The sequence below is a fragment of the Morus notabilis genome, unplaced genomic scaffold, assembly GCF_000414095.1.
Source record: "Morus notabilis unplaced genomic scaffold, ASM41409v2 Scaffold451, whole genome shotgun sequence".
Classification (NCBI taxonomy): Eukaryota; Viridiplantae; Streptophyta; class Magnoliopsida; order Rosales; family Moraceae; genus Morus; species Morus notabilis.
Window position 1 is genome coordinate 1155500 of NW_010361080.1, and position 16974 is coordinate 1172473.

Sequence of the window (16974 nt, forward strand, 5' to 3'; positions counted from 1 at the left end):
CTGTTAATGCTTAGCACTTTATCATGTAGGATACTGCTATGCGATGATAGATTTTGGATTTCATACCACCAATGGTGAAAAAAAGAAAAGGCACTAATTAATGTGAATATGTTTCTTAACTGTTAATCCTCAGCACTTTATCATGTAGGATACTGCTATGCGATGATAGATTTTGGATTTCACACCACCAATGGTGAAAAAAAGAAAAGGCACTAATTAATGTGAATATGTTTGGTTTCACGAGTACCACTGCTGAATATGTTTGGTTTCACGAGTACTGAACACGTTTCGTTTCTTAATATGTAATATGCATGTAAGATGGAGTCCATCTGAAATCCAGTGACATTGAATTATGCTGCTCATTAATAGATGAGCAGCATGACCATCCAAGGGACCAGTTTAATAAGCCCTTCGAATAGTTTTATGAAGCAAAAATTATAAAGGATTATTCTCATTCATGTCATTGATCGTTGAGGTCTATTGAACTTTAATTTTAAAAGTTTTCACTTTTTCTCTCAAATTTTAAATAAATTCTATTTAGCCTACTCTATTAAAAAAAATTTTGGTAAAAATTAAAATTTTTGTTAATAGCATAAAAAAAAAGTATCGCGGTCACATAGTTTTTATATTAAAAACAAACTTAAAATAAACTTTAAAAAAAAAACATATAACCACACTTAATCCATTTTTTTCCTATTTTTCGGTTTGTTTTGAACAAAAACTCTTATAAAATGGATTAAGTGAGACTAATTCAAAATTTATTAAGTAAAATAGGAGTTTCAAAAGTTTTGGTGACAAACAAACAATGATCTTAAAGTTCATGGCAGAAATATGATTAACCAATAATAAAAGATCACTTATGTCCAATATTCCAATTCATATTGAATGTGCCTTGGATGAAACTCATATCAATGACATGACCATCAAGTCACAAGTGTTTCAAAAACTATCAAAGTGGATCTCAGATGGCGCTCATATGTATGTGGAACTCATTCCATGTGAATTGTGTGAATTTCATGTGATTGTGGTGTTAAATACGAGTAATACTCAACAACTCTTATTTCAAAATGATAGTAGCATTGGCATTGCAGGAGACTAAACTTAAGGCCCGTTTAGTTCGCTGATTTGAGTTTTTAATTCGAGTTGAGATGTGACTTTATATGAGAGTTTTTTACTGTAATAAAAAAAGTTAGATATGACTGTTTCTGAGACTTTTTTACTATAGCAAAACTCAAATTTTAAACTCGAATCGGCAAAATAAATAGGGTCTTAAATTTTTTATTTTTAGTTAACAAGGAAAAACACATTCTCTATCTTTGTGCTAGATCAAAGTGCATATAAGACGAGTGCTTAATTATCATCTTTATGGTAACAATTTAAATTTAAAATCTCGACGTCATGAATAATGTAGAAATACTATTATAATAATTATTTTAGAAAAAAAAAAAGAGCTACATTACATAAGCGCGTTACCAACAAGATTGAGGCCCCGTTCATTTCGTTAATTCGAGTTTAGAATTTGAGTTTTTCTACAGTAAGAAGCTCTCACAAACAATCACATTTAACTTTTTTACTACAGTAAAAAGCTCCCATATAAAGTCACATCTCAACTCAAATTTTAAACTAGAATCAACAAAATGAACGGGGCCTAAGTTTATTTGTAAAGGCTATAAAAGTACCCTCAATTTGACATCATTAAGTCGATCAATTTTCAGACATATGGTTTAGGAGCCATGATTCTTTGTGGCATTTATTTCCTCGCTAATTAACTTTTTCAACTCGAATATTAAATACCATTAATATAAAAGTCCCAACTCCTTCTTTGTATTCTCTTATGAAACTACAAAAGTCCCATTATGGCATCATACAACATAATGAATAATGATGATGATAATATGGTAGGAGTTGAATTTGCATTACCGCAGGTCCGCATCATCATAATATGTTTCTACGAGAAATCCGAAAATGAAAGTTAAATGAAGAAGAAGAAGAAAACACGTGTACAAGTGTGACATCACCCGGCTAAAGAGAAAAGCAAGGACGACTGACGTACATTTGTTTTCCAAAGGACGCAACGTTGGAACAAAAGTTACATTCTAGAAAGTGTGAATTACGTAAAGTATTTCGTCACGTACAAGTTTAATAACTAGTGTTGAGAAATGTCAAAAATAAACAAATAAACAAATGTGTTGAAAATGCAATTTCTTTAATTTTTTAAGTTCGTTGAATTTACGAGTTTAAATTATTAATTTTAATTTATTAATTAGAATTTTAAAATTTTAAAATTTAAATTTTTTATAAGATAAAAAATATGATAACACAATTAAAATTATAAATTTAAATATAAGAATCAAACATGACCTCTGTAATTTTTAAAAGTATTGAATGATACTAAAAAAAACAAAGAACTATGCTATAATATTCCTAAAAAAATGTTCTCGGTCTAACGGTTGCTCTAGTCTGATAAATGTAAAACTTTTTATTCATTTGTGTAATAGCTTTGTACGTTCGTGTAATACTTATTTTATCAAAATAAAATATGATATACTCTTATCTTACATGTAGGGTCCATTTAGTTCTCTGATTTGAGTTGACATGTGACTTTATGTGAGAGCTTTTTATTGTAATAAAAAAATTAAATTTGACTGTTTCTGAGAGCTTTTTACTGTAGCAAAATTCAAATTCTAAACTTGAATTGATGAAATGAACATGGTCATAACTTGTTTCTATTTTACCTTAAAAAGTTTCAAATTCATATATAAAAAAATACTACATCTGTCATACTGTACAACCACCGGATTTAACACCATATAATTATTTTTATAATTAGTAAGTACATATTTATCAAAAGCAGTTATAAAATTAAAACAAAGAATTTATTTATTTTTAACTAAAACATATGGGTCTCAATTAACGAATGAGAGCACGCAATTCAAATTTTAACTGTTTGAATTAATTTTTTATCATTTAATTCTTGATAAATTTAAACTGCAGCAAAAAAATGGTTGTACAAAAGTTCTAACATTGAATTTAAAGCCAGTTTGGTTGGATGATTTATTCTTTGATTCGAATTATGGTTCATGGTTCACTATAGTATTTTTTCTCATAAAAAATACACGTAAATAAAAAATAATTCTAATCTCATAATTTTAATTTATGAACTAAACAGGCTCTTATAAATTTTTTTCCCCTTATTGTCTCAAATTTAATATAGTTAAAAAGAAAAAGGAAAGTACTCACCGTTGAAATTGAAATAAGACAAAAATCCTGTTTCAAAACAAAAAAAGACAAAAATCCTTTTGGTCATCGTAAACCTAACTCTCACCTATGCACGACCCAAGGCTTGTGCCTTATTATAATAATCCCAATACTAATTTTGCCACACACAAAAAAAAAAAAAAAATCCACTATTTCCACCTACCGCGTTTTGCTAATTCCATGTCGCCTTCTTTTGGCTGTTAATGCCAAAACTGCCGTCGGTGAAAAACGACAGCATTTCAATTCTCAGGAGGAAAATAATTAATAATAAACAAGAAAAACACTGAGTAAACATCATATCGTTATCTCCCACTTTTGTCAGTAAATACGTGACGCCACGCCACCATCCCAATCGTCAGATGGCAAACATTCATCTCTAATATTTTAGCGTGCATTCACGCGTGACCAGTGCGCGTGGGGATTGAGCTTGTTTAACATGAAAACTGATACGTAAAGATGTGTAATATACTCAAAAAGCTCTTGAAAATTCAGAGATCAAAATATTCAAAATCGAAGAAAAGAAAATTTTGAAAGAAAGAAAGAAAGAATTCGTGAACTCTGTTTTCTTCTTCAACAGCAAATCTGAGTTGAAAACCCTAACCCTAGAATTACAGAACTTAGAGAGAGAAAGAGAGAGGAAGAAAGAGAATTTCACAGTTTCTGAATCTGATCCGGTTTCGAAAACCGGTTTTTCATCAGTGGAAGCAAAGCCCAATCTTCGAGACGCCCAAGAAAATCTCATTGTTCTTCGCCATTATCGCCAAAGAAACCAAATCCCACGGAAAGCAAGATCGATCTTGAGAAACCGAGCACAAATTCCTCCATAGCCATATGCCCCAACAGTAGTACCAGCATTATGGGAGCTGAGAGGAAGAAATGGCTCTTGACTCTCTTCTCGGCGTCATTTCTGTCTCTGATTCTTCTCCTCTTCTCTTCAATCTCCGCTTTTGGTTCTCCGAAGCCGTTCCCGTCGATCGTCCAGCAAGGGTCGCATTACCCGCCGGCTTTCGCCTACTACTTGTGGGGAGGGAAAGGTGATTGCGACCGGATCTTCAGGCTTCTGCTGGCGGTTTACCATCCCAGGAATCGGTACCTTCTGCATCTTTCGGTGGATGCGTCTGACGATGAGAGGCATCAGCTGTCGGCGTTGGTGAAGTCGGTGACGGCGGTTAGGGCTTTCGGGAACGTCGATGTGGTCGGGAAGCCCGATCGACTTACCCACATGGGGGCTTCCAATATCGCCACGGTTCTCCGCGCCGCGGCTATTTTGTTGAAGGTTGATAGTGGCTGGGACTGGTTTATTCCTTTGAGTGCCATGGATTACCCGCTTCTCACTCAGGACGGTATGCCTCTTCGGTCTTTTTCTTTTTTTTGGATATTTTGTTAGCGGGAAAATTTGAATTTTGTAGCTGGGAATGGATGGTAAATTGTTTCTGAAATTTACTTGAAGAGGTTACCTTTTGATTGACTAGATTTTTTTTTTAATTTTTTTTTGTTATCTTGGATGAAGTTTGCTTTGATGCTTGGGATGTTAATATGGAGAGGAATCTAGAGTCATTAGAAGAACAGATGTGGGAAATTAAATTGAATTTTTCACCTTTATGATCAATTAGATTGGTGAGAATGTCGTTGACTTTTCTTAGTCCCCATTTTTATTGTGATCCTGAAAGTTTCAAGTTGACTTTTGGGCTTCATTTGTATGATGTTCGGCAGATTGATTCGTGTATTTAGCGTAATTGATTGAAAATACCTTTGATGTCCTTAAAATTGTTGGATAGTCATTATCCGTATGATGATATGACAGCAAGTTAACATAGACTGAATCTTGAATAGCAAAGATGAGTCTGGCTTGATTACTTCTTTTCCAACATATTGATTGTGATATGACCGTGAAAACCAATCTTCCTGAAAACTTTTAATGTAATTGTAAACTCAACATTAGTTGTTTTAGTTTCATCAAGATCCTCCCAGAAAAGCGTGAATGAAAAGCTGGTTTAGAGTGATTGTAAACTCATTGCTGGAAGTGGTGATTACATAAGCACCATTCTTGAAGTGCATGGATCAAAAACTGGATTGGGGGTTATGGCAGTGATAACATTGTTTTTCTATGCTTAGGATTTATTTACTTCAATTTACTCCATGAGCGGATCTACTGGCATTTAACATCACTTTCTTTGTTATTGTGCTGTGCTGTTAATTTATAGAATGTTTGTTGTTCCTATTCATTTTTTTCCACCAGTTGAACTTTTGCATATCACATTTACAAGCAACAAGCACTTGGTATTAACTTGAGTTTTATGTTGGGAATTTCTAAATTCCACCTTAACTATGCCGACTTAGGAGGGTCTTTATACTGATTTTGTTGATTATCTATTTGAATCCTCATTAGTCCACTTAGGAGGGTATTTCCTTGTACATTATGCTGAGTTACTAATGTTTTTTCACCCCTTTCCCCAGATCTTTCTCATGTGTTCTCCTCTGTTAGGAGGGATCTAAATTTCATTGATCACACCAGTGACCTTGGATGGAAAGAGTATGCAAATCCTCTCTAACTTTTAGCTAAATAGGTTTGTGGCATACAAGAATCAAAATCATTAAGTTTCAATTTTTCTCTTTATTCAGATCTCAGAGGTTTCAACCTATTGTTGTTGATCCGGGGATATACCTAGCCAGGAGGAGCCAAATTTTTCATGCTACACAGAAACGAAAAACACCCGATGCGTTTAAAGTATTCACAGGCAAAGTCTCTATGATATGCTCTCTCTCTCTCTCTATATATATATATATATATATGTGTGTGTGTGTGTATCTCATTCTTTTATTCAACCCAAAATTTTGTTTTTCAATTAATTTGGACTTGAATATTAGTGACTTTCTTGGTCTGCAGGTTCACCATGGGTCACCCTGAGTCGATCATTTTTGGAATTTTGTATACTTGGTTGGGATAACCTGCCGCGGACCCTGCTTATGTACTTTACCAATGTAATTTTGTCGGAAGAAGGCTATTTTCATTCCGTTATATGCAACGCACCAGAGTTCAAGAACACAACAGTGAACAGTGATTTGAGATATGTGATCTGGGACAGTCCCCCAGGGATGGAACCTCACTTCCTCAACATTTCTGATTTTGGTCAAATGGTTCAAAGCGGTGCTGCTTTTGCTAGACAATTCAAGAAAGATGATCCTGTGCTGAACTTGATTGATGAAAAGGTCCTAAAGCGCGGACAAAAGCGACTCGTCCCAGGTGCGTGGTGCTCTGGCCGGAGAAGCTGGTGGATGGATCCATGCTCCCAATGGGGTGATGTCAATATCTTGAAGCCTGGGCCTCAAGCAAAAAAGTTTGAAGAGTCTATTACTAACCTCCTCGATGACTGGAATTCACAGTCAAATCAGTGCAAATGAAGATCCTTGTATTCATGCAAGACCTTCTAAGATTAGGTGCAGTCCATCTGAACGCATTTCTTGGTTTTGAAAACTGCGGTTCGTTCAGATACATTCTTTGGCCTCTTAAGTGCAATTTTTTTGGGAGCTCCTCTTGCCGCAGGCTTCACGAATGTGTATAACGCCGGCAGAGCCGACCGGAAACAAAGTAACATTCACTCTTGGGATTTTGGGCTGTGTGTAGCATGGAGGCATGCATTTATTTGGAGCCGTGAGCCATCCTACAGCCTCTCAATCAATAAGGGGTCTCCCTCTGTGTTTCCATTTGCATGCGGTTGTATGTTCTCCCTGTCATCGGACTATATTGTTCAGCTGTTGTTGAATACTTGATTATCAGAAAGTTCATTCTTTGAATTATTAGTTGTGAAATTAACTAGATTCTCTCTTTCAATTTTCCACGGCAGTCATTGCAGTCTAATTCCATTTTCACAAATGTTAATGCCTTGTTCCCAATATACACATTGTTAATCTAGGATTTTCAAAACTGGCTCATCGTTTTTTTGTTTTTTTCTCCTCAATCGAATGCGTATTGACTTGGTAACAGATGTATTCATTCTGCCACCGCTATGGAAGTTTAGTGCAGTTTTCTTGGTCCCCTTACCCTTTTAGAAAACCAAAGAGAAAAACTACTTGGTCATCTCTGTTGTCCTATCCATAGCAATCCATGAAAGAAAATTATGCGTTTGTAGATCTTTTTTAACTGAAAATTCTGAACCTACGTGGTCTAAACTTTGGCTTAAACTAACGTTTGGAAGTTTAAAGTTCGATCAGTGAATGAAAACTTTACTGTTTGGATAGTTTGAGAATTGTGAGGTAATAAAGAATGAACCCACAAAACGAACAGTTTTTAAAACGCAGAAATAGGAGAGCTTGCCGAAGGATACACACACACACGTCTATAATTAGCTACTGAAAGGGGTGTATATATATGTGTTTGTGCCAAGTGCAACTGATGTTCCTTGGTCTTTGGAAGTTCAAATGGGCATCTCTCAATTTGCCTGTCGTCTCCTACAAAAAACACCCAGAAAACCTGTCATCAACTCATTCCAACACTTTCGAACCACTTGTCTCCATTCACTCACTACTCTATCACAAACCATCACAGAAGACCTCACCAGAAATCAAAAACCATTCAGGGGATATCCATTTTTTGAGCTCTTATTCAGCCGCACTGTTTCTTCCAAACCAACCCATGACAATGCAGAACAAACCCAGGCTTCCGTTCAGAATCAAAACATCTCCAACAACCCAGATGCCAAAACCGACAGGACAGCCCAAGACGCCGAAAACATCTGCAAAACATTGTACATTAACTCTTCAAACGACAGCGTCGAGAGCTTTCTCGATAATATTCACGTTGAGATGTCGGCGACTCTTGTCGTTGAGGTTTTGAAGAAGCTCAGCAATTCGGGTGTTCTTGCGCTTTCGTTCTTCAGATGGGCTGAGAAGCAAAAAGGGTTCAAACATACAACTGAGAGTTACGACGCTTTGATCGAAGCTCTGGGAAAGATCAAGCAGTTCAAGAAGATATGGAATTTGGTGGACGAAATGAAACTCAAACGTTTGTTGACTAAGAACACTTTTGCGTTGATTTCGCGGAGATATGCGAGAGCCAAGAAGGCTAAAGAAGCGATAGAGACGTTCCGGAAGATGCGCAAGTTTGGATTGAAGGCAGAAGTTTCGGATTTCAATAGACTCCTTGACACTCTTTGCAAATCAAAGTTTGCGACGATAGCACAGCAGGTGTTCGACGAAATGAGTGAGAAAAGGTTCAAACCCGATATCAAGTCGTATACGATTTTGTTGGAGGGGTGGGGTCAGGAGAAGAATTTGTTGAAGCTTAAGGAGGTTTATAGGGAGATGAAGGACGAGGGGATTGAGCCTGATGTTGTGACTTATGGCATTATGATCAATGCACATTGTAAGGCTAGGAAGTATGATGAAGCTTTTGCGTTGTTTGACGAAATGGAAGCGAATAATTGCAAGCCTAGCCCTCATATCTTCTGTACTTTGATTATTGGGTTGGGTTCCGCGAAGAGGTTGAATGAAGCTCTCGAAGTCTTTAGACGATCAAAAGCGTGTGGTTTCGAGCCTGAGGTACCTACTTACAATGCCTTGGTGGGAGCTTACTGCTGGTCAATGCAGTTGGATAATGCATACAAGGTTGTTGATGAGATGAGAGAATGTGGGGTTGGTCCGAATTCTCGAACTTATGACATAATCTTACACCACTTGATAAAAGATAAAAGAACAGAAGAAGCTTTCTCGGTTTTCCAGAGAATGAGTCGGGAACCCGGGTGTGAGCCAACAGTGAGCACGTACGAGATAATGGTGAGGATGTTCTGTAATGTGGAGCGATTGGATATGGCGATTCAGATTTGGGATCAGATGAAGGCCAAAGGAGTGCTTCCAGGGATGCACATGTTCTCCACTTTGATCAACAGTTTATGTATGGAGGATAAGTTGGACGACGCTTGCAAGTACTTTCAAGAGATGATGGATATGGGGATTCGGCCGCCGGCGCAGTTGTATAGCAATCTGAAACAAGCTCTTCTTGATGAAGGAAGAGAGGATATGGTACAAACTTTGTATGAGAGGATTGAGAAACTCAGGAAAACCTCATTAGTTGGTTGAAACTCTATTATAACTTCTCTTGTTTGTTTGTTTATTTTCTTTTGTTGAGCCACAAAATTGCGATGTTTTGTTTGGTGACAAGAATACTGGTGCTTTATCCCAAGGCTAACAATCTACTGAAACATTGTTGATGAGAGTATTTTACTCAAAAATCAAGTACTTTTGAGCTTGAGTATTCGTAAATTTTCAAGTATTTTTATTAGTTTAATATTTTTTATTTTTATTTTGTTTTTGTAGGTTAAAATTAAAATGGAATAAAAAGAGTGAAAATTTAACTTTGAAATATATTTTAGTATTTAAAGCATAACTCTCTCATTCGAATTCTAAATGATGTGATCTTGGTGGCGTTAAAAAGATAAGAGATGGAACAATAACTTTTATGAAAACATTGTTGAGTAAAAATATTTATTAATGTTAAAATAGTATTTCACACACAATATAATTTCACCTATATTAAGATTTAATTAATATAGGAGTTTATTATTTTTAGTTCGACCCATTCAAAATTATAAGAACAACCTCTTAATTACAATCCCTTGATAGGGAAGACATTTTGATTCCAATTAAAATAGTAAATTCTATTTTCTGTGAATTTGGGAAATTCAGGTTGATTTAAAATTACGGCTGAACTCGATGAATTTAGCCGAGTTGCCTACATACCCCATTAGGGGATCCAGCCACTTCTAGTTCGAATTTTGTGTTTGAAAATTTTGGATAATTCCTCGGTGCATGACCTTATGAGGAATTTATGCACTTTGAAGTTTGATTTAGTTTTGTTTTGACTTTGTCATTTATGAGGATTTTTAGGCTTGAATTTGGTCTTGAAACTGCACCTAAATTTTAGGTTGCCTACGTATCCAATAGGAAATCAAGTCAATCGTAGTTCTTAAATTTGAATTTGGATTTTAGAGAATTTCCCGATATATGACCATAGGAAGAATTCAAAGATATTTTAAAATTCAATTTGGAATTTTACTTTAGAATTTCGATTTGAAAGTTATATTTGGGTAATTCCCCGGTATATGAACTTATGGGGAATTAAAAGGATCCTTTTTGAATTTGGCGTTGAGAGATTTTTTTTTTAATTTGAGATTTGAAAATTGTATTTAATCACCATATGGTTTTATGAGACAATGAGCTCATCTTTTTGAACTAAGGGGCAATAAAGGGGCTCAATTTGTGCACTTTGAATTTTTTGGTATTTAATATTAATTCCCCGATATATGAACTTATGGGGAATTAAAAGGATCCTTTTTGAATTTGGCGTTGAGAGATTTTTTTTTTTAATTTGAGATTTGAAAATTATATTTAATCACCATATGGTTTTATGAGACAATGAGCTCATCTTTTTGAACTAAGGGGCAATAAAGGGGCTCAATTTGTGCACTTTGAATTTTTTGGTATTTAATATTCCGAATTTCTTTGAGATTAATCTTTTATCCCTTATCTTTTTTTTAAAATTTTAAATTTCACATCTAAACTGATTGATATATATCCCTTTTTTTCGCGCTCAGTTTAGTTTCAAAAGAAATTTGAATTTCCCCATCCTCATCCGTTCTACACGTTTCCCTATATATATATATATATATATAAATGAGCCATTGCATTGTAAATGTCACATCACAGCAACTACAAACATCCGTGAATTTTTGGTTTATATATATATATATATATATGCGCTTTGTGAAGATATTGAGAAAGACTAAGGTGTGGGTTTACTTGCTTTTTTTTTTTACTCTTCCTTATTTGATTGCTTCTTGACGGGTATAGTGCGATTCATATGAATATTTTCATATAGATCATATGCACATAATTTCTCATATGTCGATCCTTAAAGTGTAATTCATATGAGTTTTCCACTCGAATTGCACTCAAAACAATCGTACCCAATAATTTGGGAAACTTTTAATCCTTGATTTTTTTGAAATCACATTTAACTTATATAGATCTCTAAAAAGAAATTCAAGTCTTAGTGATAATCATAGGATTGTGATAAGAATGAGAAACCACACACCATGAGTGCATTAGGAATTTATTAAGAGTATTACAAATAAGAAATCTTTAAGGAATAAATCACAATCCCACACTTAAAAGTGTATATAGGACTTGATTTAAATGCACTGTATCTGTTTAATAACACAGAAAATTGAAACTGTCAGTGTAGAAGAAGACCAAAATATGTATTTACCTTCTTGTTTTGAAATATCACAATACACTTCTGAAGATGTATATTTTTTCCTCACGTCTCTGTCACCTGCACCGCACATTTTTTTTCTTTCTTCTCACGTTTCCACACACACACCTGCACCCTTTTTTTCTTTCACTTCTCACATTTTCACACACACACACCTGCACCCTTTTTTTTCTTTCACTTCTCACGTTTCCCCACACACTTGCACACCTTTTTTGTTTGTTTTTTTTTCTCATGTCTCTTCTGCACACACGCACACAAGTCTTCAGAAAAGCTTTCCCTCCAGTCTTTTTTTTTTCTTCTGCACTCGCTTCCTTTATATAAGAGAATTTCACATTCTGCACGTTCTGCACCACGTTCTGCATCACGTTTTGCACCACGTTTTTTTACCACTACTCCACGTTTTATAACGTGCATTTTTTTTAAAAAATCCCCCTTCTTTTTTTTATTATTTTGTTTGGACGAGCGCAAAGTTGAGCCAGCACAAAATTTTATTTTCTCCTCTCATTCATTTTTTTTAAGGCCCAATTGTGATTCATCATCCAATGTACATATTTTTTTTTACCGCGAACAGACACCAACGGCTAATTCGGTCATATAGAAGGAGAAAATCTTCCTCAAAATCAGACACCCGCTGCAGCGGGAAATCCATCCACTACCGCGGATTTTTTGCCTGAGAGCAGGAAAACTACATACCCGCCGCAATGGGATATTCATCCGCCGTTGCAGCGGGAAATTCATCCGCTGCAGTGGGTGAGCTTGCGCCACTAGGGTTTTTCAGAAATCCTAAGCGGCGCTGCAACGGAAAAATTATTTGCTGCAGCGCCTCCACGATACTGCAGTCATTTTAAGGCCTCTTTTGTATTGATTTTGAGGAGATATAAATAGAAAATGTGTTGAGAATCAAAGTGGTTCTTTGGAGACCAAAAAACACTTAACCTTAAAGAGGAGAATACAAGGATTCAAGGACTTACTTGAAGAGCCGAAGGAAGATTGAAGATTCTGGAGCTAAATTGGCGTCTAGTTCTTCATTCTCTCTCTCTCTCTCTCTCTCTCTCTCTTTCTCTCTCTCTCTCTCTTTCTCTCTCTCTTCCTCTATGTTAGCTTTGAGTTTGTGTTATTCTTTGATATTTGTGATTGATTACTTCCTCTATTTTAGCTTTGAGTTTGTGTTATTCTTTGATATTTGTGATTGATTATGGATTTGATTTTTGGTTTGTTTATGCGTTTTGATTTGGGATTCTTGATATCTTGTTCTAGCTAAACTCTTAGATCTAGGGGCTTAATGTAGTTTTAACGTTGCTATGCTTTGAATATTCTAAGTGCTTATTAATGTGATTTTCACTTTAATTCATTTGTGTTTCTCTACGTTAATTGTTCAAATTTGTGTTTTCATGAATTAGAGATATAGATGTATAGATTTAGGCTCAGGAGAGTTACTTTTACATGATAGAATTTAGGAAACGAAACCAAGAGTTAATTGAGTTCGGGAGGTCAATTAATTCGGATAGTCAAGATTAAGTTTGTTTAATGGATGCTTGATTCGGTTAGGCTAATAGTGTTATTGCTTAATTAGTTTTACATACTATTTTACTCGGCACTCAGGAGAAAGTGAAATTATTTTTAAAAACCTAGACTAATGAGAGTGAAATAAATTGACGAGCCTAAGAATTGGATATCAAGATAGCTTAGTAGAGAGAGATCAAAGCATCAAGACAGTTTATTATCATTAGAGTTTCCTTCTATCCTTATCTCCAAATTGTACTTTTATTATTTATTTATTTATTTTAGTTATTATTTTTATTACTTTCTTTTGTTCGTTACTTATTTTGGTTTATTAAATAATCTTAGAATCCATCAATTTCAGTAATTAATGAAAATTAAATACAATACTCGTGGGATCAACACTCTTATTTACACTTTATTATTATAGTTCTCACACAATACTCTGATTGCGATTCAGACATTATCTTCTGATGTCCATCAATTTCAGTAATTAATGAAAATTAAATACAATACTCGTGGGATCAACACTCTTATTTACACTTTATTATTTGAGGTGACTCATGCACTTACTAGCATAAATTATATATATAGTTCTCACACAATACTCTGATTGCGATTCAGACATTATCTTCTGATTTTGCCAATTATCTACAACCATTTCGAATTTTATGGATTTAAGCATTGTAACTTTGTAAGCATTCTTGCAGATTATTTATCAAACTAAAGCATGTTGCAATCTTTGAAGGTTTTGGTTGTGGAACAGACTATTTTATCCTTCCTTATTTCAAGAAAGGTAGATGGATTTCATTCGAAAATCTTGTGTCATTCAGTGTATGGAATTAGAAGATTAGATTAGGCGTGAAAATGGTGCATTAATGGGTCATTTTATAAGTCAAATAGGCATATTCGCACATATCAGTTTGGTAATACAAATTGATCAAAATTCCAACTTTTTGTGAGGTGATCGAGTTTTTGCAATTTAGAGCGAGAGAGAGTTATAGAGAGAGAGAGAGAGAGTTTCTTCTTGGAGAGCAGCAGGTGGCCGGAGCTCCGGTACCGCCTCCGGACATCTTGCCGGGCTCCCGGTCTAGAAATTTGATCTTCCGGCTCATGTCGTCATGGGCTTCGCGTTGGTGGCAGTGGTGTGTGGTGTGGTAGTTCTGTTTGTCCGGATCTGACTCGGATTAATGGTTGGGTGACGAATCTTTGGGCTACATTTTTAGGCTTTCCTTTTGTTCGGTGGTTGAGCTCCTCCGAGGATTTGCTCCGCTTGAAGGTGGGCTTCTTTGGGTGGTGGTGGGGTTGGATTCCGGTGACGGTAGTGAAGGTGGGCGAAAGTGTTTCACCATTGCTTGATGGCCGGTTTTCGGCTTCACTATGGGTCTTCCAAAGACCCCCCAACGGCTCCTCCACCGGCAAGTCCCTCATCAGAGGTTCATGATGGAGATGCTCAGAGGTTTTTGCTTATTTTGGTGTTTGTGTTTGTTTTCATTTTTGTTGTGTTGGTAACAATGGAAGTGGTGGTTTCAACACCTTCGAGTGTTGCTTATGTCTCCCGCCTGATCAAGTTGATCACCGACATAGTGTGTTGTTTTGTCCTGTTAAAATTTTGTCTTGGCTGTGTAGATGTCCCCTAGACGAGGGGTTTGATCCCGATCGACTTGGTTATTCTATCGACTGTTTGTGATTTCAAACGAACTTTGGTCATGCTCGCGCATGTGTCGAACGAGCCCTTCCCCATTGAGTTTCGATATCTATTTTCACCCTTGTGCGATGGTATTTTTACTGGTGGATCCGGTCAATTAGTCGTGGTGAATCTTCATTGTATTTTGGACAATTTGTTTCTTATGCAAGTCATTTCTTGTGAAATGAAATATTTTCTCTTTAAAAAAAAGGACTTTATATGGTAGTACCTGTAAAAATAGACTATTAGTAGTACTTTATTTTTTAACCGTTAAATCTGTATCTGAATTTATTTGTTATGTATACTTTTTCTATCTGATGTGATTTTGGCCAAATTTAATGGTTAAAAATTAAGTCTACAGGTAAAGCGAACTGTTGAAGAAACTCTAAAAAAAAATATTTCTAACCTTTTGTAAGTCAAAATTAATCCAAACGGTAAACAAAAATTGCATAATATTTATTTCACACTTAAAAAATTTTTCAAATCACTATTGTAACATAGTTAATGTGCACGTGCAGTCTCTGCGGTAAGATTTTCAGATCATTTTCATGATCTATTCAAGAAAATGTTAGAACCAGTAGGTGATCAAATGGATCCACATAATTTATCTCAAAAATTAATATTTAATTCAATTAAATCATATATAAGTATTAACTAAAATTTGGTAATTGCACATTTGAAGATGCTGTTAAGTATGATGATAAATATTTTATTTGATACATAGAAATTGATTTCTCGATTGAGATGTCTTTAAAATATCAGCCAGTTTAATGCTAATTTATTGTGCAGGAAATTGTATGCTAGTAGCTTGTGTACATATGCATCATACACATCACTTTCAGAAAATCAATGCAAAGACATCTGATGTTGCCAATATCTATAATAAACTTATCTTTATCTACACGTAATTCATGAATATTTGTATCATAATGTGAGAAAAAACTCAATTATTAATGTTGGGTCACAATAAGGTGAAGGTGAGATTTTCTTAAGAAAAAAAAAATTTTGACCCTAACTAATCTTTTCCAAAATTAGTGAACACTATGATATTGTTTTTCTTTCAGCTTATAAGATCTTAATTGTATTTTTTCTGTTAACAAATTATAGAAGCTATGTTAATGTATTATGTGGTCAAATTGAAAGAAAAAACCTTGTTTTACTGCATTTGTTAGTCCTTGGCGTAAGAACACAAAATGCTAGTTGACTGAGGGTTTATTTATTTTTATTTTTATTTTTGGGAAAAAACTGAGAATAGGTAAATATATTGTGTGAAGTAAAAGATGTTGGAATGCTTGCCTCAAAATCATTCTATACAGTGAGAAATTTCTGAGATAATGAAGAATATGAAATTGTACTCGATCGTTGCTGAATATATATCTTCAGATGCGCGCTCTTTAATCTAATTAAATCTACTATAATCTGCAAGTCAAAGACCTGCAACATTGTTTAGGGGGAAAAAAAAAGAACCTGCAATATTACTAGATTTGAATAAAAAAGATTTGGTTCTGATTTTTTCTCATAAAATTTAAACAAATGTGAATTTTTATTTAAACTTTATGCCCTGTAAATTAACTAAATGGGTCAAACTAATTATATTTGTTATAATCTGCAGGTTAGAAACATACAGCACTATTACTTGAACATCGTTTCATAGATTTAAATTGAAAAGTTTTGGTTCAAATCTTTTTTATTACAATATTTTTTTCTCACAAAAATTTAAACAAACTTGAATTTCTATTGAACTTGTAAATCAAACTGGTCAAAATCTCTTTACAGCAATAGTTCATAATAACTTTATAAAAATTACAGTACAACAAGCAAATTTTTGAGAATGGAATTGAAACACAACAAGTTTGTTTTAGAAATAGCAAAAATTGCATAATATTTATTAAAATGATATTCACATTTATACGACAACATTACTTAATATAATCATTGTAATGATATTTATTTTTACTATTTCTAAAATATTATAAGTTTTGTTATAATATTTCAATTAGAATTTTATCATATATCTAAACAACCATTTGAGTTTCAAGACGTTTACCAAAGCATGCAATAATCTTGCTTCATTAATCATCCTTGTCCAGGCAATTTGCATGACCAACTCTCTATATTTCATAAATTTCACTTTTTTTTTTGGTAGAAAAATCGTTTCATAAATTTTACGTTGCAATAAATAAAATCATTGTCTTAATCATTGACTAGTCAAAGGAGTCAACTGGTCACATTTATGTGTTTCCCTATATTCAGATGGAAA

General features: G+C 34.5%; 2 protein-coding genes across 2 annotated transcripts; both read left to right on the forward strand.

Annotated features, from left to right (window-relative positions):
* Nucleotides 1–3844: 3844 nt before the first annotated feature.
* On the forward strand, nucleotides 3845–7056 carry LOC21408567 (beta-glucuronosyltransferase GlcAT14A). Its single transcript, XM_024165819.1, has 4 exons — nucleotides 3845–4601; nucleotides 5716–5791; nucleotides 5881–5996; nucleotides 6146–7056. The coding sequence occupies exons 1-4, from the start codon at nucleotides 4115–4117 to the stop codon at nucleotides 6658–6660; spliced, it is 1194 nt and encodes a 397-aa protein (XP_024021587.1). The 5' UTR covers nucleotides 3845–4114; the 3' UTR covers nucleotides 6661–7056.
* Nucleotides 7057–7536: 480 nt separating this feature from the next.
* LOC21408568 (pentatricopeptide repeat-containing protein At1g71060, mitochondrial) lies at nucleotides 7537–9433 on the forward strand. Its single transcript, XM_010098466.2, has one exon. The coding sequence runs from the start codon at nucleotides 7678–7680 to the stop codon at nucleotides 9331–9333; it is 1656 nt and encodes a 551-aa protein (XP_010096768.1). The 5' UTR covers nucleotides 7537–7677; the 3' UTR covers nucleotides 9334–9433.
* Nucleotides 9434–16974: the final 7541 nt, after the last annotated feature.